Source organism: Hippoglossus stenolepis, chromosome 3 (genome assembly GCF_022539355.2).
Source record: "Hippoglossus stenolepis isolate QCI-W04-F060 chromosome 3, HSTE1.2, whole genome shotgun sequence".
NCBI lineage: Eukaryota > Metazoa > Chordata > Actinopteri > Pleuronectiformes > Pleuronectidae > Hippoglossus > Hippoglossus stenolepis.
Genome location: NC_061485.1, coordinates 18,688,063 through 18,709,059, shown reverse-complemented (window position 1 = coordinate 18,709,059; position 20,997 = coordinate 18,688,063). Strand labels below are relative to the sequence as shown.

The 20,997-nt window shown below is 41.3% G+C and overlaps 2 protein-coding genes across 4 annotated transcripts; both read left to right on the top strand.

Annotated features, from left to right (window-relative positions):
* The first annotated feature begins 403 nt into the window (after nt 1-403).
* Nucleotides 404-4,169, top strand: psma5 (proteasome 20S subunit alpha 5). Of its 2 annotated transcripts, none has more exons than XM_035153120.2 (10): nt 404-508; nt 800-850; nt 1,316-1,382; nt 1,483-1,609; nt 2,277-2,344; nt 2,432-2,539; nt 2,662-2,720; nt 2,826-2,928; nt 3,109-3,195; nt 3,367-4,169. In XM_035153120.2, the coding sequence occupies exons 2-10, from the start codon at nt 822-824 to the stop codon at nt 3,442-3,444; spliced, it is 726 nt and encodes a 241-aa protein (XP_035009011.1). In that variant the 5' UTR covers nt 404-508; nt 800-821; the 3' UTR covers nt 3,445-4,169. The 2 variants fall into 2 exon arrangements, with proteins under 2 accessions (XP_035009011.1, XP_035009012.1); XM_035153121.2 differs by having other exon boundaries at nt 423-551.
* A 1,526-nt stretch (nt 4,170-5,695) lies between these two features.
* LOC118104446 (sortilin-like) lies at nt 5,696-20,950 on the top strand. 2 transcript variants are annotated; one of them, XM_035151314.2, is made up of 20 exons: nt 5,696-6,003; nt 10,893-10,955; nt 11,044-11,117; nt 11,205-11,307; nt 11,412-11,573; nt 11,751-11,824; nt 13,206-13,255; nt 13,331-13,458; nt 14,024-14,168; nt 14,287-14,442; nt 14,922-15,034; nt 15,674-15,776; nt 15,885-16,053; nt 16,474-16,658; nt 16,750-16,939; nt 17,572-17,688; nt 17,901-18,009; nt 18,607-18,719; nt 18,848-18,974; nt 19,061-20,950. In XM_035151314.2, the coding sequence occupies exons 1-20, from the start codon at nt 5,749-5,751 to the stop codon at nt 19,073-19,075; spliced, it is 2,451 nt and encodes an 816-aa protein (XP_035007205.1). In that variant the 5' UTR covers nt 5,696-5,748; the 3' UTR covers nt 19,076-20,950. The 2 variants fall into 2 exon arrangements, with proteins under 2 accessions (XP_035007205.1, XP_035007204.1); XM_035151313.2 differs by lacking the exon at nt 19,061-20,950 and having other exon boundaries at nt 18,848-19,054.
* The last annotated feature ends 47 nt before the right edge of the window (nt 20,951-20,997 follow it).

The window sequence follows — 20,997 nt, the reverse complement described above, 5'->3', positions numbered from 1 at the left end:
TCTTTAAAAAATAATAAACGTCCAGAGGAATGTTTTGGTGTGAGAGCAATGCCAAAAAAGGTGAAAGACTGTTTCTGGATGCTCATCACAGAAAGAGCAGTTTGTGTTTATGTCCTTTTTTATTTTCTGCATGTAGTGATTTGCAGGGTAAGATTTATGAATTATTTTGAAGGATTCTTCCTTAACCTTATTAACAATCAAATATTTGTAAGGAAGCATCCAAACGTTTATCAGATCTCATCAGTTTAATAAGACTGTTTTATAAACTGATAATTAGAAAAGAGAAGGCAGGAGATTCTAAATGATTCATGTTATAATTATTGTTATTATCACTAGTAGCTTTCTAACACCACTACTACTAATGATAATAACAAATAACAGGAGACTGGGGACGGTGCCGTCCCCCGGAACCTTTCTCCCGCTCTGTTGACAACCGGCGCGTTTAGACGTTACACCGTGTACATTTCCCCTGAAACTAGCGAACTCATTCAAGGGTCTGTATCCGAAGGTAAACGAGCCTAACTTGTGAAACTACTCAGGAGGACTTTGTGGTATTGACATTTTACGTTTTTAAAAAGTATATATAATGTCTGAATGCTGATGGTGGGCTTCTAATAGTCGTCTCTGTGCGGTGTTTTTTTGGTTAGCTTCAGTTAGCTCGCACGCTTCTTCAGCATCGCAGCTAACCCTAGCTAGCTAATCACCCGGTGTCACGGCGCACTTAAAACCAAACGCTCGTCCCGGTCGTGAATCTCTGAAACTGATCTGATCTCATATGCTTCTTCTTCTCCGTTCGCAGGTGCTGTGTTTAACCGTAAAACATGTTTCTGACGAGATCGGAATATGACAGGTTGGTGCAACTCAAACTGCTTTGTCATTAGTTGAGCGCCTCTCGGTGGGAAGGAGCGAACTGTGGAGAACACACTGGTGTTAGGATGTTTGCTGTCAGGCTGTCGTGACTCTGAAATGATGAAGTGCTTTGGTATCAACCCTGGGTGTGATCTTGTATTTGTGTGGTGCTAATAGTTGGCTAGAAGCAAATCGCCCCTCAGCGAGTTAGTTTGCTTTCACTTTCGGTACAACAGTTTTTTTTATTCTACATGGAAAGCTAACTGAGATATAAACTTTGTGGTACAGTGGTGCTCAAATCAATATACACCATAAACGCTAAAAATGTATTAAAGTGGGCGGATTTGATGTTAAGCTTTAAAAATGACAGTGCCATCTGCATTTATTTGTTTGTCTTGTTACATTGTTGTGCAGTGTTGAAATAATAAATCATCAATAATAAATATAATCTGTGCCTGTTTTGCAGAGGTGTGAACACATTCTCTCCTGAAGGAAGATTGTTCCAGGTTGAATATGCCATCGAGGCCATCAAAGTAAGTGTCATATCATGACCGTCGACCTCTGTGTGGTGTTGTATACTGCCCCTTGTAAACAAATGGCTGCTCTGAAACTCATACACTGCTGCTCCTCCAGTTGGGCTCCACAGCCATTGGTATCCAGACAACAGAGGGGGTGTGTCTGGCTGTGGAGAAGAGGATCACCTCTCCCCTGATGGAGCCCAACAGCATTGAGAAGATTGTGGAGATTGACACCCACATTGGTAAGTGTAAAAGAAAAGAAAATCAGGATGCACATAAAACATTAGTAATTGTATTCACACTGTGTACTAACTGATAAAGTAATTTTGCTGGTGGCAATCACAGATGATTTTAATCAATAATCAATTCTACTCCAGTCTGAAAATCTGAACTGTATTCGAAACTTATTTTGCAGCAATTCCATGTTAATGTTTATTTCTAAGAATAAAAATAATTGTTTAGAGTTTTTGTGCTAGTATAAGAGCAAACACAACCATCTAATTGATTTTTTTAATAAGAAATTTGCCGACCCTTGTCTTTGCTCCTACCAAACGTCATGAGCAGAATTCTGCTTGAGTTAAAGTAGATTTTAATAAAGTTTGAGAGCCCACTCATATAAAATACATGCAGAGCTTTCACTTCAGTGGTATTATAAAGAGAAGGCCTGACAATCATTACTAAAATTACATTGTTTAAATGAAAATATACTGTGACCTTCATATAACATTACACATGTATACAAACAGATCAGTGGCAATGATTGAATCCACATTCTTACTTGTTAATATTCCCTAATTAAATGTAGTATGATATTACACATCTCTCTGTATGCCAGTGCTCATTCATGTGTTAGACAACAGCATCTCAAGGTCATGCTGTATCTTAATTTTCTCTTTTGCCGACTCAAAGGTTGTGCCATGAGTGGCTTGATAGCTGATGCTAAGACTCTAATCGACAAAGCGAGAGTGGAAACACAGGTATGAAGTACGAGTCCACTGAAATCTAAAACCACTTCAATGACTTTGTGTTTAACCTGAAATTAACCAGCATCTATTCGTCCTCAGAACCACTGGTTCACTTATAATGAGACGATGACAGTGGAGAGTGTGACTCAGGCTGTGTCCAACCTGGCACTGCAGTTTGGAGAGGAGGATGCTGACCCTGGTGCCATGGTCAGTCGCTCAGCTTGTCTCTCACTGATTCGAACTTCAAATTTAATGATGTTAGAGCCAGGTAACCTAACTTGTATATTTCTTTCTCCCTGCTGCGCTCCTTTGTGCTGGCACCTGTACAGAGTCGACCATTCGGTGTGGCACTTCTGTTTGGGGGAGTTGATGAAAAAGGGCCTCAGCTGTATGTAAAAATTTGTCCTCTTAAATATTCAAAACCGAAAATAGTTACACATTTAACGTTAAGTCAGACCACTGAGAGTCTCTGATCTTATGTTTGTAAATGCAGGTACCACATGGACCCATCAGGAACCTTTGTGCAGTGTGATGCACGGGCCATCGGCTCAGCGTCTGAGGGAGCACAGAGTTCTCTGCAAGAAGTCTACCACAAGGTATCAGCTCCAAGTTGTCACATTTCTAAGCTGCTGTCTTGCATGTAAATTAGTTTTTTATTGACAGAGATCATGTGAAACTGAAATGTTTAGAACTTCCTCAACCTTTGTAAGAAGTAAATCACCAAAATTGAGGAGTTTCATCTTTTCTGTGTCCCCCTCTCTCTGGCTAACTGACAGTCCATGACATTAAAAGATGCCATCAAGTCATCCCTTACCATTCTGAAGCAGGTGATGGAGGAGAAGCTCAATGCCACCAACATCGAGGTTTGCTCCTCCTTTCTCTCCCAGTCCCTGAACACTTGTTTCTGTTAACCCTTTGTAGACATTGGAGAGGTGGAATTTGTGTATGTAAATGTCTAGTGCAGTTTGCAAAGGACTGTAAGAGTTTAAATCTATCTTTCATGAAGGATTTCTCTGTCTCTGTCTCTTCTGTAGCTGGCAACAGTTGAGCCCGGGAAGACTTTCCACATGTATTCCAAAGAGGAGCTGGAAGATGTAATCAAGGACATCTAGAGCAGAGAAGACTCTAAAAGTCTTTGTTTGAGTTCTGGACAGAGGAGGAGAGGATGTAAATTTACACCTGGGCTGAATGTCTCAACACAACCACAACTTCTCATCAGGACATTCTCCTCATCTTTTTCGATTGCATACGAGGGTTATCTTTGTAACGTGTTAATTGAATTCTTCTTTCTCACGATCTGTACAGTCCTGTACAGGAGTCTGACCAACACAGAAAACGGGGGGGCGGGGCTGGGGCTATTTTTTTGTTATAAATCAGAACTACAATTAAACTGTTGTATTCAGAAAGTGATGTGATTGCTTTTTTTTTTTTGTGTATTTCTTGTGTTTCAAGAATGCTAGTCCCCTGACCCCATTTACATAGTTTTCACGTGACTGAAAACTATGAATATCCAGAGTTAGTCAATACAGTTCAAGTATTATACTTTGTTAGATCACTATTTTTATCACTACACACACAAGATTAAATAGTCATGTGCAAGAGGGTGCATACACGCTGTAAGATCTTCTACCACAATTACAAGTTGTTCTCCACCTTTATTTTCCAGGTTATTAATGGCTTATTATTAACCTGTAAAGCATTAGTCAATTGTTTATAGATAATAAATGTATGGCTTCACATAAGGTAGCACCAGTTTCGATTGAATCACCTTAACTTAAAAGGTTGTACTTCTTTTAACCTCCAACATTTTATTACCCTCAATAAATAATGAATCTTCTCTTTGAGGTCACTGAGTTATGCTAAGAAGTGTGTGTACTTTTTTTAACCTTAATCTAAATTTTAGCTACACTTCAGTACAATTCAACAGCATCACAAGTTACAGCCTCCATTACATTACTGTTAAAATAGATGGAGCATGATTGTAATTATTATGGGAGGGATTCTCCATTATACTGTTTGTTTTATCTAATAAATTAGCAAGTAATTAGAGTAATTTGATGACTGTTCAACCCTTTCCCTGAAGTGCACAGTCAGTATTTTTACTGAAAACTACCAGTGGTATTTTTCCAACTTCACAGACTGTAAACAACTCTAACATCAGATTAGGTCTTCTTACTCATACATGGCTGCTGAACCATAACAACCAAAGCATTCTGGGATGTTTTTAAGTGGCTAAGCACAGCTGTTGTACTCCTGTGATAAGTCATTTCCCATTAATAAAGGTGGGGTCGGTGTCTAAAATACTCCTACACAACACATTACGGTCAGAGTCAAGTGGTTGAGCCAATGTCGAGAAGGACAAAGTATTCTCATTCTTTTCTCGGAAGATTATTATGTATTATGTATTCAGTTACATTTTGGACAATTTTGTCAATATTGGGGCTCCAAACACAAGAATTGTTAAAATAACTAACTTAATCTTAAATATTAGAGAACAGAACTAGTAGGTTGGAAAACACTTATCAACACTTAACCCCTTATTAATCAGTCAGAGCTGGTATGTAAACTTGTTTAATGACACTATAATGTAGTTCTAAGCAGATGCAAGTGGTTATCTATCTATCTACCTTTCTATCTATCTATCCATCAATCTACCTTTCTATCTATCTATCTATCTATCTATCTACCTTTCTATCTACCTATCCATCAATCTACCTTTCTATCTATCTATCTATCTATCTATCTACCTTTCTATCTACCTATCCATCAATCTACCTTTCTATCTATCTATCTACCTTTCTATCTATCTATCTATCTATCTATCTATCTATCTATCTACCTTTCTATCTATCTATCTATCTATCTATCTATCTACCTTTCTATCTACCTATCCATCAATCTACCTTTCTATCTATCTATCTACCTTTCTATCTATCTATCTACCTTTCTATCTATCTATCTATCTATCTATCTATCTATCTATCTACCTTTCTATCTATCTATCTACCTTTCTATCTAACTATCTACCTTTCTATCTATCTATCTACCTTTCTATCTATCTACCTTTCTATCTATCTGTTACCAGTAAATGAATAATATCTTGCACAATGTTTGTTCTGTTTCTTGGAATAATAAACTCAAGAAATAAAAAAGTTTCCTATAGTAAAACTTCTCGCCGTGCATCGCGCGGTCTTTCCACCAGGGGGCAGTTGAACACGGGACATTTGACAAGTTAGCGTGAGGGCGATTCCTGCCGACCAATGAGCTAGCGGGTTATTCTGGCGCTGACCAATCCGGTGGCGCGGTGGATGGGCCGTGATTGAAGAGGCGTTTGGTGACGGGGTGGGGGCATGTGGAGCCAACTCCGGCCGCCGAGTCTGTCGCTCAGAGTGAAGTTGGTCGGCCTCGTTGTAAACATGAGCTCCGCGTGTTGTATCCTGGGGCTCGGGCTGTTGTTGTCGTGTGCAGCGGCGGCCAGAGGTTTCTCTCAGGCCGGAGGAGGAGCAGGAGGAGCAGGAGGAGCAGGGCTGCACAGGGAGTTCGTCCGCAGGGATGTGGAGCCACAGAGTTTCCAGAGGTCCGAGCTCTCCAAACGCAGCGCGGGGCTGAATGAACAGACCTGCACAGCGCTGCCTGGAGGAGACCCAACCCTGAGCAACAACACCCACACTGTAAGTCTCATCCAGGCGTCCACCCATTACTAAACTGCCTGAGGACGTGACGTTTGAGAGTCATCAGGTCTGGACCAAATATCAACATCAGTACATATCAATAATTATCACCATAAATTGTTTCTGTTAAGTTTAAAGACTGATTATGAGCCAACACTTTCTGAACAGCAAAGCATACGCAATATATTAATTTAATTTTAACTTTTGTTATTTTGCTATTGATGACAATTTAATATTGAATTATTGCCTCTCCAGATAATCCTCTCCAGGCAACACTGTCAGTTTCTGCTGTCGACAGCAGTCTGTGATGTGACTCCTGCAGTAAATACTGTCAATAAGAGTTAAAGGGAATAATCCATTTTAGAAACTGTTTCCATCATCAACGAATTGAAAAAGTTAATGTTCATGCATTGGAAGGTTTGAGCCTCTCAAATGCTATTTTATTATCAAATGTTTATTTATTAATTCATATTTTCAGCATTTCCATGTCTTAAATTGTTGTTAAATTCATAGATTTGGGTACTGGACAATAATAACAACAATGTTAATAATAATAGTTTGATTAATTCACTCTCTATATGAGAAAATTACATTTTTTTCAATATTTTCTGACATTTCATAGAGAAAAAAATTACTGGATCAAACAATTCATTTAAAAATTCTAAATATTTTCTCTATTAATTGTCTGTCCATCCATTTGGAAGAACAATTATATCAATTATTATTACAAATTGCAGATACATTTCTCAGTTCAAACATGTGCATGTGCTCCATATCCATTGGTAATGACTTCAGTTTGCTTGTTTTGTGAAAACAACAATATACGGTCACAAGTGACAAAGAAAACTGCAGATCCACAATCTGAGACCACACAATGTTTCACAATCTACTGTGACAATAGTTGCTGATTTTCTATTGATTGACTTATTGTTTCAGCTCTGTCGGTTACACTCATTGAAATAAAAGGAGTCGTCAGTCCAGGTCAGATCCATGGAGCCTGGTGTGATTCTGCTCTGATGCACCAATGATAGTGATAATATTCCTCAAAAGTAGAAGCTCGTCCAAAACTGACCCAAAAATCTTTGATGATATCAACACAGCCCCCTCTCCTTCATCCATTTCAGCATCCTCTCAACTTTGGTCCCACAATAGATCAAACAACACCTGCTGTTATTTCAGTCGTGAACATGTTGTAATTGGAAGCACAACATGAACAAGTCTGATGTCCACAGGAATTCAAGAATACAAGAATAACAACTTGATCCAAAGCTAAAGTGCTCCACGGGACAAGTCTTCGTGTGTGTGTGTGTGTGTGTGTGTGTGTGTGTGTGTGTGTGTGTGTGTGTGTGTGTGTGTGTGTGTGTGTGTGTGTGTGAGTGTGTGTGTGTGTGTGCATTGTGGTCGGTGTGTTACATCATTTCTGTGGCTCAGACACCTGGAGCAGCTTCTGAGCATGAAAAGGATTTGGCTGCTCACAGAGAGCAGACTCCTCCTGTCCTTTCTCCCTCACAAACACCCCCTCCTCCCTTTCTTTTGAGGTCTGCTGAACTTAATCTCAGCCTCTGTGTTGACTCCAGTCTGAGTTTTGGACAATCCCACACGGCATTTTGAGCGTGTAGATTAGCAGCGTAAACTCCTTATGTTATAATTAGCTCTATAAATGAGCAGATCCAACAGGTCTCACTTCCTCCTACGTCTCTTTTTGTGCTATTTCAGGCCTAATAGGCTACACAGGAAGCGTTCTGTAAAAACAACCTTCTGTTTCTTTCCTTTTTTTGTTGGGATGTTTGTGTGTGTGTGAGGTTTATTTTTGCTGACTCAGTCTGGGATACAGAAACTAACTTGCTGTTTCTTTTTCTTTTTTTTCCTTCGGACTCCATCCCATCCTCTATCCCCCGTGGCCAAAAAAAACGTAGAGGGGGGGTGGGAGGGTGAAGTATAGCTGGGTCATGGCCAAGCTGCTGGGAGAAAAGCAGCAGAGTTTATGTTCCGCACAGAGAGAGAGAGAGAGAGAGTTAGGAGGAGTATAGGTTTGTTGATATGCAGGGGGAGACGTCCAATGAGATCAACAAACTAGTAAAAATAGAGGCAATATAAATTTTAATAAAATAAACTTTACATTTTAATACAGCACTTTTCAAAACAAAGTTACAAAGTGCTTTACAAGACACAGATAGTTATTTGATGCTATTAAAAGAGGGTGTAACGTTGTGATTGATGATTCAAGCAAGCGTATCTGCGGGACCCTTGCTACCGTGGCTCCGTCCCCTCAGATCGTTACAGCACAGACTCTTGATCCAAATGCACAAGATGTTAGCGTTTGTATCTGGAATAATTTGGCTTCCTTCGTGGATGGTGGGAGGAAGTGGAGACACGTTGTCCATCCCTGTATACAGTCTATGACTGAGATATTTCACTTTGGACCACAGTAGAGGACAGACAGCCTCTAAAACTAATAATTTCTGCTCTCAGTTGAACTTATGATGAGCATTCGATGGCACTATTTCCAAACACTATTAATCTCTTCTGGTTTCCCTGAACAGTAATAAGGGAACGGACATGAACACAGCCCAGCTCGTATCCCAGCCCGCGGAGCTTAGCCTGGGTCTGCACAGCTTCGTGTGTGAGATCAGAGCCGAGCTGTTTCATCTACTCTTCTGAAGTTTTATGTGTGTAAACACGGCCGAAGCAGAAAGGTTAAAACCCCCGAGCGGAGGGAATAAGGAGCTCATTGTATTGGCGCCTGAGCTCCGAGAGAGGACTTCACTGAGCTCCCACCCACTGTTAGCGTGTACTACTGAGTCTGCATGCATGCATGTGTGTATCTGTGCATGTGCGAAAAAGATTGAAAGTTGACTGCACCTTAAATTCCACAGCGTCATGTGTTGAGCTGCGGACAGAGATTACAGAGGCCTCGTCAGAGCAGATGTGGACCCTTAAATTCAGCATGTGATATGAGGTCATGTCTGGTTTGTGAGGCAGCGTCTCTAACCCTGTCAGACATTTATCTTTTATGATTTTCGGACCTATATAACCTATATATCTTTTCTTCTCTTTACCATCTCCTTCTATCCCTTTGTCTTAACATCACCGAACAGGACAGGGTCATCAGTCCTCCAGTTAGATAGAGGTTTTCACTCACTCACACGACTGTCTCAGCTTTGGCTCAGTCAGCTGACCTGCTTTATCAGGCAGATTGTTTGGGTTCCAGTGCCCCTGTAGCCAGTCCAGTCAGCATTTGTCCAGTGGAGGATGTAGGGGAGCAGACTGCTGGTTAAATGTAACACAGATGTAGAAGCAACCGGCCGAGAAGAGACAGGACACAACATGAAACCTGCTCACCTGCAGTGACCTCGGAGGATATTGACACTGTGACCAGATCACCAAAATCCAATTTTTTATAATTCGATTTTAGGAAGTCATGTCCTTGTATATGATGCAAGAGTCGTACTTTTACTGTCCTGCTCCTTTCTGCCTTTTTGCATTGTTTGCTTTTTTGATACAATATGGTAGAGACTGACTGACATTGGATTTCTGAGGCTGATGATGATATCAATATTTGGATACTTTAACATCTGTTGATATTGTGTTGGTTGAACTTTTAATTTTTCTGCCAATTTCCACTTTTTCCATTTATTTAAATTTTTTATAAATTATATTCACAATATCACAAATTATTATTCAGAAAATAACCACTGACAACTAAATACAACCAAATATTTAGAACAAAGAAACTTTTAATAAACATAAATAATTTATATTGGTGCATTGGAGTTTGCATTGGCAAACATAAACACAAATACCTTGGATTATTGGCCAATCAATATATGAGTCTGGCTCCACCAAGAACACTGGTTTAACTGTGTGAGACTGTTGAGCAGACAGGACTCTGTTTCGTGGTTATTAAAAAAAATAACTGATCTGCACATTGCACAGATGACGGCAAAGTAAGAAGCTGTCAAACAGTGTGATTCAGCTTCCAAACAACAGATGGATGCAGCACGGCTGTGATGAAATTATTCCTGTAGAGCAGGGATGGAAAGTTGTGTTCACTCTCTTTGGACATGCAGGAGTGAGCCACTTTTCCACTGGACCTATTTGCAAGGAGCTTTCCAGAAGGCAGATCCGGGCCTCTCCTGTGGCTTTATGGAGCGGTGCACAGACTCTCCAGGACCGGGCTCACCTTGTAAATATCTCTGCCCCGCCAGCTGAAGAAAGGCGGGGGTGGAAATCTTCTTTTGACTCCCAACAATGTTGGCTGTGGATGAATATGTTGCTCAAATGGCCGAACACTTGGACGTCACTCTGGATCAATAGACTGGAATGTTGTTTGCAGCCGGTGAAGTTGTGAAATCTTTAAACTTTACCTCTAATATCATGTGGCACATTTTGTTTTGAAACTTTTTTTGTGTTGTGTTTGTAGTCAGAATAGAAGACCCTTAGTCTACATCTACTGTGTGTGTGCGTGCGTGCGTGCGTGCGTGCGTGCGTGCGTGCGTGCGTGCGTTCTGGCTGTGCTCGGGACATCATTAATTGTTCTCTGGCCCCAGCTTTGTCATTTAGGCAGGAATGTAGGTCACACATGCAGAGTGCATCCAAATGGCCGAGTTACTTTGGACACTAAGGAAAATTCATTCTGTCCGCTCGGCTGCTGTCTCTCCTGCACAATGAACGACAGAAACACACACAAGCTCTCTCCTGTTTCTTGCATGTCAGACTAAACTCTGCACTTTTTAGTGTATTTTTGTTCCTCACGCTACCGAGTGAGAGATACTGCAGCAAATTCCCAAATAATCCTCAGTCGGGCCACATGGGTGGTACTCAAATGTTTTGCTTGATTTTTTTTCTCTAAAAACCTCCAGCTCTATTTGTTTTTTCTCCCGTTTCAGTTCACCTTCAAAGTGAGAACCATGGGTTCACTGTCGCTGGCCTGGGTGGGAGATGGATCAGGGGTGAGCTTGTTTAGATGTCTGATATTACAGAAACTAAACCTTTCTCCTCGACTGTGAACAAATGATGTAACACCCCATCTGCCTTCAGGTGCTGCTGGTTCTGACAACCTTTCAGGTGCCGGTGTTCATGATGCGCTTCGGCCAGTCTAACCTCTACAGGAGGTGAGAAATGCCTGATGACACACTCGATGGCAATGGAGCTGTACATTTATTTACTATGTCCTCACTGTTACTTTGTCTCTGCGTCAGTGAAGACTATGGGAAAACCTTTGAAGATGTGACTCACCTGATCAACCACACCTTCATCCAGACTGAGTTTGGCATCGCCATCAGTCCCGACCACTCTGGGAAGGTGAGTTTTTCCCCATGTGAACGCAATAAATCATAAAACCTCTCAGCACCACTCTGCTGTTGGCAGAGCTCCTCCCTGATTGGTTCCTGTGTGTTTGGTTTCAGGTGATCCTGACTGGAGTCGTGTCAGAGATCGGCGGTTTTCGACTGTTTCGCTCGCAGGACTTTGGCCTCACCTTTGTCCCGTCAGATCTGCCATTTGAGCCCCTCATCCAGATGCTGTACAACCCCGGAGACTGCAACGCACTTCTGACTCTCAGTATCACGGTAGCAGCCTTAATGACCAAAACCTGTTTGCAGAGTTTTAATAAAGAAACGTTAATTCAATTAAAACCTACCTCCCTGGATTAAGGATTTATATTTCTCTCTATAATATTCTTGATTAATGATAAATGAAAACAAATATATTTTTTTTTTTTACTGACTAAGCTTTTTCCCCTCCAGCTGGACCTGTGGCTGTCTGAGGACTTTGGCGCCACCTGGAGGAAAATCCATGACAGTGTGTGTTTGGTCAGATGGTGAGAATCATCAGTTTTGTATTGAAATTAAAAATGCCCTGAACTTGTGGGTTGTAGTTGTAAAATAAGATATTTGTAATGAAGAGTTAAGACAAATATTTGAAACAATAAGTATATTAAAGGAACTGTAAGAATACCCCCAAAAAAAATCTTGCTAGAGCTCCAGAGTGTGAGGAAGGAGACGTGTCAGTATAATTAAATTGTTTTTATTATTTAAAACCACAAATATATCCTCTTATGGATTTCAAAACCTCACATAAAACAGTGGAAAATTGTTGAACCGTGATGAGAGGGGGCTGAACTTTATATTCTACCATTAAAATAATAGGAGTGGAGAAAAAATCCATACTGACATAACAAATGTTGTGTTGTTGCCATTGAATAAGCAATGTGAGACCTCTTCTTTTGAATTGGGAACATACATTATTTCATAGAATAACTCATTGTGATGCATTAACTTTACTGTTGTAATAATACAAAACATCCCTATCCCTATATTAACTCTGACCACCGACTTGTTGGCCCTGATACAGAGACATGATTGTTGTTCTCTGCAGATGGAAAAACACATCTTTATGGTCCATGCAGTAAATCAGTAAACAATAAATCTCACCAGAAAACAATGACATTAAACACACTTTATATCTGGGGAGTGGAACATTTTAAAATCCTGCTCCTCCTCCTTCCAAACAGATAAATCAGACTACGCTCCCTTTCACAAAAAGAACAAACACACAACCTTCTACCCTCTCTGGTCCCATCTTCTGTTAGAGTTTCATATTGAATATTTTCCACTTTCTACATGTAGTTTTTAATTTGTGTGTGATTGTTGGATAGTGAGAAGAACATGAAACCCGTCCCTGCTTCCCACATGCGCATCTCTGTTCCTGTCGTTTGTCGGTTGGTGTTATTCCAGCTGTCTCTCTCATCACAATTCACGTCACTCTCCTGACTCTGGTTGCATTTGAGCATCAAAGTTCACACAAGGTGGAAGTGTCAGCCTGCGGTTGTTAGCGCTGCATTGTGGGAACATTGCGATAGCTCCGCCTGACCACAGCTGTCATTTAGGCCCGGGCCTAAATTGACTGCAGAGCGAGGGAGCCGAGGCTGCTGTCAGCACGGATCATGAGTCAGCAGCGACATTCTTATTCAGCCCACAGCCGTTGAACCAGCAGAATCTTTTGCAGTGTGAAAACCTTCGTCCCCTTTGGCAGCGAACAAAGCCAGGGGGAGGACTTGGAGCGCGGCCTGGGGGTCGACGTGAGCCCTGCTCGCACAGCACTTGGAAGAAACCGCAACTCTAATCTGTGATCTCGATAAATTCCACAAGCACATTTGAACTCAGCCAACTCCTTCACTTTGTCCTTTTTCTCACGTACAGGGGTCCAAAGAACAGCGTCTTTTTTACGACTAACTACAACGGATCATGCAGTAAGTGAGGATAAGTTGACCCCCACGTGTACATGTAAGTTAACACATCTAGTAACCCTGCCTTCTTCCCGTCAGATGAGAAAGGAATGCTGGAGTTAAGGAAGACATCAGACTATGGCCGAAGTTTCCAGACGATCGCAACAAGAGTTTACTCTTTTGTCCTGGGAGGAAAATTTGTTTTTTCTTCCATCATGACAGGCACAGTATGTCTGCTTTCCTCTCCTTTAATATTTTTTTAAGAGAAGAATGTGCTTGTCTCTGTAAATCTGCCTCACGCTTCACACATCCCTGTGTTTCTTTATGGACATATATGGTAACCTTACACATTTAGACACCCAGGAACATTCTTGTACAAAGTTTTTCCTGCACTTCCACGTTAGTGTCAGCTTACCTAAATTTAAAAAACACGTATTTTCTCGCATGAAACAGCCAAATAGTTAATGACCTGGTTTCCACCTGGCGTGAACATGATGCAAGGTGTTAATGCATTTAGTATGAAAATGCTTTGTGATCAGTTCAGCCCGACCACATCTGGAGATGACTTAACTTGACATATCTGCATATTCCTGGCAGTATTAGCACAGTTAATGAGTCCCACTTGTTTCCCATTTTGATTTGTTCCTCAAACCACATATATGAAACTAAATAGAAACATTTGCTTCAATATTTACATCCAAATTTACAAAGTTGTAAAGGATTAGTGATTAAAATGTTGTCCCCTCTGCAATATGTTTGCGGTGTGTGTGTGTGTGTGTGTGTGTGTGTCAGGGTACAGAGCGTATGATCCACGTGTCAGTGGACGGAGGGGAGGTGTGGAACATGGCTCAGCTTCCCACAGTCAACCACGAGCAGTTCTACTCCATCCTCTCAGCCAATCAGGACATGATCTTCATGCACGTGGATGACCCTGGAGGTCAGAAAAAGCAGATTGATGTGGATGATGACAGTGATGATGGTTACATCAGTTAATGATGATAACATAGTGTCACAAACGTAGACTCCAAATATGTGTGTGTGTGTCTGTGTATCAGACTCTGGTGTTGGAACCATCTACGTGTCAGACGACAGAGGAACCGTGTTCTCGAAGTCTCTGGAGCGCCACCTCTACACAACCACAGGGAGTGACACTGACTTCACCGTGGTTACTTCGCTCAGGGGCGTCTACATGACCAGTGCACTCACAGAGGGTGGGCAGACACACTCTACACTTTCAATTTACATGTTTAAGTGTTGACGCATTTCAAATTTTCTGTTTTATATTCAATGACAATTAATTTCAAGAGACACTTGGTTATTATTATTATTTATGGGAATACAGCTGCAAAGCTGGAGACGTTTCTTTATTGATACATTTATGTAGAAGTGGAAAACTCCTAGTTTACAAGTATGAGAATGTGTCAATTCAACACACTTGCAAAGTCACATTATTCTTTCCTATGTTTGGTGTTCTATTTTTTTTTCCTATTCATTTTTACATATTTTTTGTTTTAAGCATTAAAATCTTAGAGCATCACCCTGCATCATCATGCAGATCATATATGCAGTGCTTTGGGCAAATTGCCAGAATATGTCTAAAACTAGTGTTTTATTGTTTGCAGTGAAGCAGCTAAACAATGTGAAAACTTCAACTCTTTTGGTTGTCATAGTAAGTGAAGCTGTTTTGCAGATGGTGCAGTGGAGACAGTGATCACCTTCAACCAAGGAGCAAGGTGGCAGACGCTGCACAGACCTCAGAACAGCCACTGTGACACTGAGACCAGCACGAACAGGCCAAACAGAGTAAGAAAAGTGGCTTATTGTTCAGATTGACATATTTGTCCACCAGTCTACACTTAGTAACACATAATGACAAATAGAGCACATGTTTTTAGAATGTTTTTAGTTTTTGAAATCTCCTGTTTAAATAAGTATTAAAGTGTAACACTTACAAAACCATCTCAGCAGCACTCATATCAATCTGTCCGTTATGGTAGAGGAGAGCTCAGATTTAAAGCTCATAGAACTTCTGTGCCTGAAAACGGTGCAAACACTTTCCAGCCAATCTAACAGAGCTTGACAGGATGTGTCAGGAGGGAAAGGATAAAAGATTCTCTAAACCCAGGTGTGCAAAGCTTTCAGAGACTTACATGAAGACTCAAAGATGTAACTACTGCCAAAGGGGCTTTTAAAAGTTATTTTTGTCAGAGAGATGTCTGCTTTTGATGTGTTTTTAATTAAATCTCCAGCACAATAAAATGAGCAAGATGTGGACGCCTCCGAATACTTTCTGAGGCCACAGTATGTAGTTTAGTTGTGATGTGTAACACACACTAAGTCTCTGCCTGGTATGTTCCCAGGCCAGAGGCAGCTTTAATACATGAACATTTCAACAGCCTCAGTCTCTCAGTGATGTTCACTCTCATCGCTTTGACTTCACAGTGCAGACTTCACATCCACGCATCCTACAGCACCACCATGAAGATGAACGTCCCCATGCTGCCTCTCTCACAGCCCAACGCTGTGGGCCTCATTCTGGCCCACGGTAGAAAACGCACAAACATGAAGATCTCTTGATACAGAATCATTTTACCTCAGGGTCAAATGTCTCACAGCATCGTCTCCCCCCCCCCCCGCCCCCCTTTTTCTCCAGGCAGTGTTGGAGATGCAGAGTCAGCTCTTTCCCCCGACGTGTACGTGTCTGATGACGGGGGCTACTCGTGGCTGTTGGCCCTCGAGGGCCCTCATCACTACGCTATCCTGGACTCTGGAGGCCTGCTGGTGGCTGTGGAACACACCAACTCACCTGTCAACCAGATCAAGTGAGGATTTATTATCTTTCAAGAGCTCGGGCGACAGCCTGTAGCCGGAGGCGTTATACTTGTAGTCTGATATCTCAAAGAAAACAGTAAAGGAATTTCACAAATTTGGTGCAAATGTTCACTTGTAGTCACAGATTAACCGATTAGATCTTACTGGCCAAAGTTCACAGTGGCCTCATAAACCATGTTTTTGGACTCTTGAATGATATCTCATGTCTGCCTTTCGGGAATTTCTTCAAATTTTGGCTGGTTGTCACTCGGACTTAAAGTTGAACGGATTCGATTTTACTGTTCAAAGGTCACAAAGACCTCATACAACCAGTATTAACATATTGTCGTTTTATTTAGCTTTTTTTCCTCTGTTGTTAATCTGTTCGTGCTCTCTCTCCTGCTTCACTCCTTGTGCGTACACCCCCTCAGGTTTTCAACAGACGAAGGGCAGTGCTGGCACACATACAACTTCACCAGCGACCCTTTTCACTTCAGCGGTATGGACAGTGAGCCCGGCTCTCGCTCCATGAACGTCAGCCTGTGGGGCTACAGGAACGACTTCAGTAAATGGGTGGTGATCACCATAGACTTCAGGAAGCTCTTCACCAGAGACTGTGAGTGTGTGGGAGAAGACGGATGACGGTCGGTTGGTTTTAAGGCCAGTGTTTGATCTCTTAGACTCAATGTGAATGTTCCTGTGTGCAGGTACTGAGGGGGACTATGTACAGTGGCTGGCTCACTCTGCAGACCCCAGTGGATCTAATGACGGCTGCGTGCTGGGTTATAAAGAAACCTTCTTACGCCTGAGGAAAGACTCTGTGTGTTGGAACGGGAGGGACTATGCTATCGCTAAGAAGCTGTCCACCTGTCCATGCACAGTGGATGATTATCACTGGTACGTGAATGTTCCCTCCATGTCCTCTTTGGAATATTGTGCAAGGCGGTGAAACTCCAAAATACTGTGGTTTCATCCTGTATTTAGGGTGAATTTAGTGACACTGGCCACATTATATCTTGTGTGTGCAAAAGAAGCTTTTTAGTTATCATAAAACCTGGCCTGTGCTGTTTATTAAATAGATATTGGACATACTTTTAATGTCATTAAAACATTGTTATTAAAAAAAAAAAACATAGAGCAATACAAATTTAGTTTAAAATGTTATTTGTTACTTTTTACTGAGCAACACTGCCCTCCGCAGCCGCTTGTGATTCTACGGCTGTTGGGACGTGTGCCGGAACAATTAGGTGGTCTCACTGAATATTGGAGATAAAAGCTGTTTTTTAATCACCTTCAAGTCTTTTTAAGAATTCTTCAGCATTACCCCTCAACTTACTCACTTCTCAGAGGAGATTTTATCTGGGAATGAAAGAGGTACCATTCTATTCTATTCCAAGTCACTGAACCATCAACTTCATTTCAAGCTGAAGTGAAGATGAAAAAAGGTTTTTGATTGAAACGTTTAGACCAGATGTTTTTTTTTTCTGTTAAAGATTTATACCCTCAGTTGACCTAGCGTTGTCTTGCAGTGACTTTGGATATTACCGACCGGAGAACAGCTCGGAGTGTGTGGAGCAGGAGGAGATGACAGGCCGTCCCCTGGAATTCTGCTTAAACAGGACCACCGAACAGCTACAGACCAGTGGGTGAGGACGTCTGTGTTTTTTGCTTGGATATTTCTAACGCTGGCTGGAAACTGGCTGTAAAACTTTTAATTCAAAGCAGCAGTTCAGGAACCCAAGAAATTCCAACTTTTGTATGTACTATAGTATTGTAGTGCTGTGTGTTCTCTGCTGTACTTGTGCTTCTACATTTCCCTCCTTCTTGCCTTCAGTTCTTTCTCTCTTCATCCATTTAGCTACCGGAAGATTCCTGGAGACCAGTGTGAGGGCGGTTTCCAGCCGGAGAGGAAGGAGACGGACCTGAGGAGGCTGTGCACCAGCAACGTCCTATATTCCGATTCTCTGGTCAGTTCTGCTCACGCGTCGGCTGTGCTGTCTGCTGGACTTTATACACTGCACGTGCCTGTAATTGGGGAAAACATCTGGCTCAGATCGGGTTGAACACAAAAAGCAGACTGCCTGTCGGGGTCGGGCTCATTTAGTTTTCTCTCAGTTCCAACAGATCTGCGCTCTACTGTGCAGATCCTGATGACAGTGATACAGAGTTAGAGGTGGAGCCCAATCTATTTATTTGACAGATAATATCAGCTGCTATGAGCCTTTTACAGACATATCGGTATGGGCGTCCATGTTTGGTGAGATGCACTGATATGAAACTTTTATTTTGCAGAAGAAAACAATGCTGAAAAGATGTGCATTACATGTTTTACTCCCTAATATTGGCATCAGCCCCAAAAATTCCATATCAGGCTGTAGTTTGAGGGTTGAGCAGGATTATTTCAGTTACTGTGTATTTTAAATAATGACCCACTCTTGCCTTATCATCCGTTATGTGTATCTTTTCATATGAGGGGAAATACAATTTCAAAAAAGACTTTGTCATGTCAGTGATGCTGTGCGTTTCTTCTTATTGGTTAACCATGTCTCTTTAACTCTAAACAGACTGAGACCAGTTCACCAAACGCTGCGGTCATCGTGATGGTTGTCTTATTGATCCTTCTGACCAGTGGTGTTGCTGGTGTTTGGCTGGTTAAGAAATATGTGTGTGGAGGACGGTGAGTTAACTTTGTTTCATCTTTCCACAGACACACACTCAGACAGACACACACTTGGACACACGGATAACGACTGCACATAGTTCTCCCCTGTTTGTTTCTGATGTGAGCTCTCGTGTCCTCCTCAGGTTTCTTGTGCACCGATACTCGGTGATGAGGGAACATGTGGAAGCGAATAAGATCGAGGGAGTAGACGATGTCGACACTCACTACATGGAGACAGGAAAAGCACAGTACAATGAAGATTCAGATCAGGTTTCTGGTATTATCCAAAAGGCCCCTTTGTAAATATTAAGACATTGTGATTATTTATTTACTGTATTGTTTGTGCCTCCTCACAGGACCTCTTAGAATAAGGCTCCTAAAGACTACACGTCACGCAGTCTTTCACGATGCCTGGGCATTCCCGATGCTCCCACATGCTGATTAACATCTGCTTCTCACTTCTCGCTATCCCCTGGTGGCTGGAGGACTCAGCAGCAGCGGGGGGGGGGCAACTTTTGCAATTGCTTCCTTGTACAAGTTGAGGCTCCCACAAAACAACGTCAAACCGGTAGTTTGGGGAGGGGGTTAAACCCAGCGCAGACCGGAAGAAAGCCTCTGGGTTCCCCGGAGAGCCTTTTGTTGTCTCTGTCACAAAGAGTTGTGTAAAGACCGTTGAGTCTGAATATGTGCTCTGTATGTTTCCTTTCACGCTGACCTGAGAAGAGGCGGCCTTTCATATTGTGATGCACTGCAGGAAGCACAATACAGAGGCTCCGACTTGGATAAACAGTTACAGAAAATGTTCTGAAGAGTTAGGGAACAGCCAAGTGAGAGAACAGAAACAAGTCTAGTCAGTATTTTAGTTGAGAGATTTTTTTCTACTGTCAGTGAAGTGTTTTTTTGTAAATCTAAGTTTATAAGATTCAGTCCTTTTGTGCGTGATGGGCCATTTTAACATTCATTTTGTCAGTTTCGCCAAGAAAACAACTCTCTATTCTCCTCAGTTACTTTTAATGAACTAGTTGTTTAGAAATCACAAATTACAAGATGAATTTTGCCAATTAAAAAAAAGGATAGTTAGAGTCTCTAACCAATGTTACTCTTTAGTTTTTAGTGAAACTTTTGGAATAAATGTTAAAAGAGCCTGACTTTAATGCAAAGATATAACAAGTTTTTATACAGTGCAGCTCAACACAGCCAATGTTTTCTCTTCCCCTGTATGTGTGGTGAAAGGAAAGACTTGAATTATTGCCAAAGCACTTTTATCGTTAAACTTTAAAAACTTTTGAGGGGAAACTTAACTTTATCCCAGCGTTGTGTGAGTATGATGGTAATGCTAATGCAAACCCTTTACTTGAACTCTGATATTTTTTGCTTAACTGGATGCGTCAACATGTTGCTGTTGTGTTATTTGTATTATTATGCATTTGTCTAATAATTTTACAGCAGGTGAAGGCATAGTTATCAAGTAAAGAGCCGTTGGCCTTTCTTCTATCACTAAAGACATTAGAAAAACAGTTACAAAATGCCAGTTCACAATCACTTTAATATTAACAGTATAAACATCTCCAGAATTATAATGACTCTGATTTTTAAAGCTAATATTTGCCAGTATTTTCAGTTTTTTGTTATAGTGGTGAATCCGAAATAAAGAATCTCCCAGATGTTGCAAAATATCCAAAATAATAAAATGTGTTATTGTGTGAGGTGGCCACTTCAAACGTATTCTGTTCATTAAATGAGTTTATTTCCCTTTAGATGAGAGTTACAATTGGCTACCTTTTCTATTATCAATGTTAGAGCTGTAACTTCTGACACATGCAGGGCTTATGGCCGATGCTTGTATTCTCCAGCAGAGGCAATAACATCCCAGCAAATAAGCTAATATAATAAGCCGGCCTGGTTAGAGGCATATTCTCAAGGACCGTTGGGTGGACTCGCGTATGAAAGCAAACTCATATGCTTGATGCTTCTTTATTTACACAACTGTCAGTAAGAACAAACCCAGATACTAACTGGATCCGTATATTTGCACTGTAGCTACAGATCTGTGAAAAATGTTGCACCTGTTCCTCCTTGTACATCTTTTTTGTAAAAATGCTCGGGCCATGAGTTGTGATCTTTATTCTACCTTTTCTTCACTGTTTTCTTGGACATCAGAGATGAGTATCCCTGAACTATTCTGTAGCACATTTGTTTCATAACAATGTTTGCATTCATTGAATTAAATAATACTATCTCTTTTACATCATTTGTGTTTGGGTTTTTGTTCATTTAACTCACTGCATGAACT

What these genes read in the sequence shown, in the direction of transcription:
- psma5 (XM_035153120.2), top strand. Translation starts at nt 822, where the DNA reads ATGTTTCTGACGAGATCGGAATATGACAG. An exon ending in GGAGATTGACACCCACATTG is followed by an intron (nt 1,610 to 2,276) that starts GTAAGTGTAAAA and finishes GCCGACTCAAAG; the next exon opens with GTTGTGCCATGAGTGGCTTG. An exon ending in ATGCTGACCCTGGTGCCATG is followed by an intron (nt 2,540 to 2,661) that starts GTCAGTCGCTCA and finishes GCACCTGTACAG; the next exon opens with AGTCGACCATTCGGTGTGGC.
- LOC118104446 (XM_035151313.2), top strand. Translation starts at nt 5,749, where the DNA reads ATGAGCTCCGCGTGTTGTATCCTGGGGCTCGGGCTGTTGTTGTCGTGT. An exon ending in GGGCCTCATTCTGGCCCACG is followed by an intron (nt 15,777 to 15,884) that starts GTAGAAAACGCA and finishes CTTTTTCTCCAG; the next exon opens with GCAGTGTTGGAGATGCAGAG. An exon ending in GAAGCTCTTCACCAGAGACT is followed by an intron (nt 16,659 to 16,749) that starts GTGAGTGTGTGG and finishes TCCTGTGTGCAG; the next exon opens with GTACTGAGGGGGACTATGTA.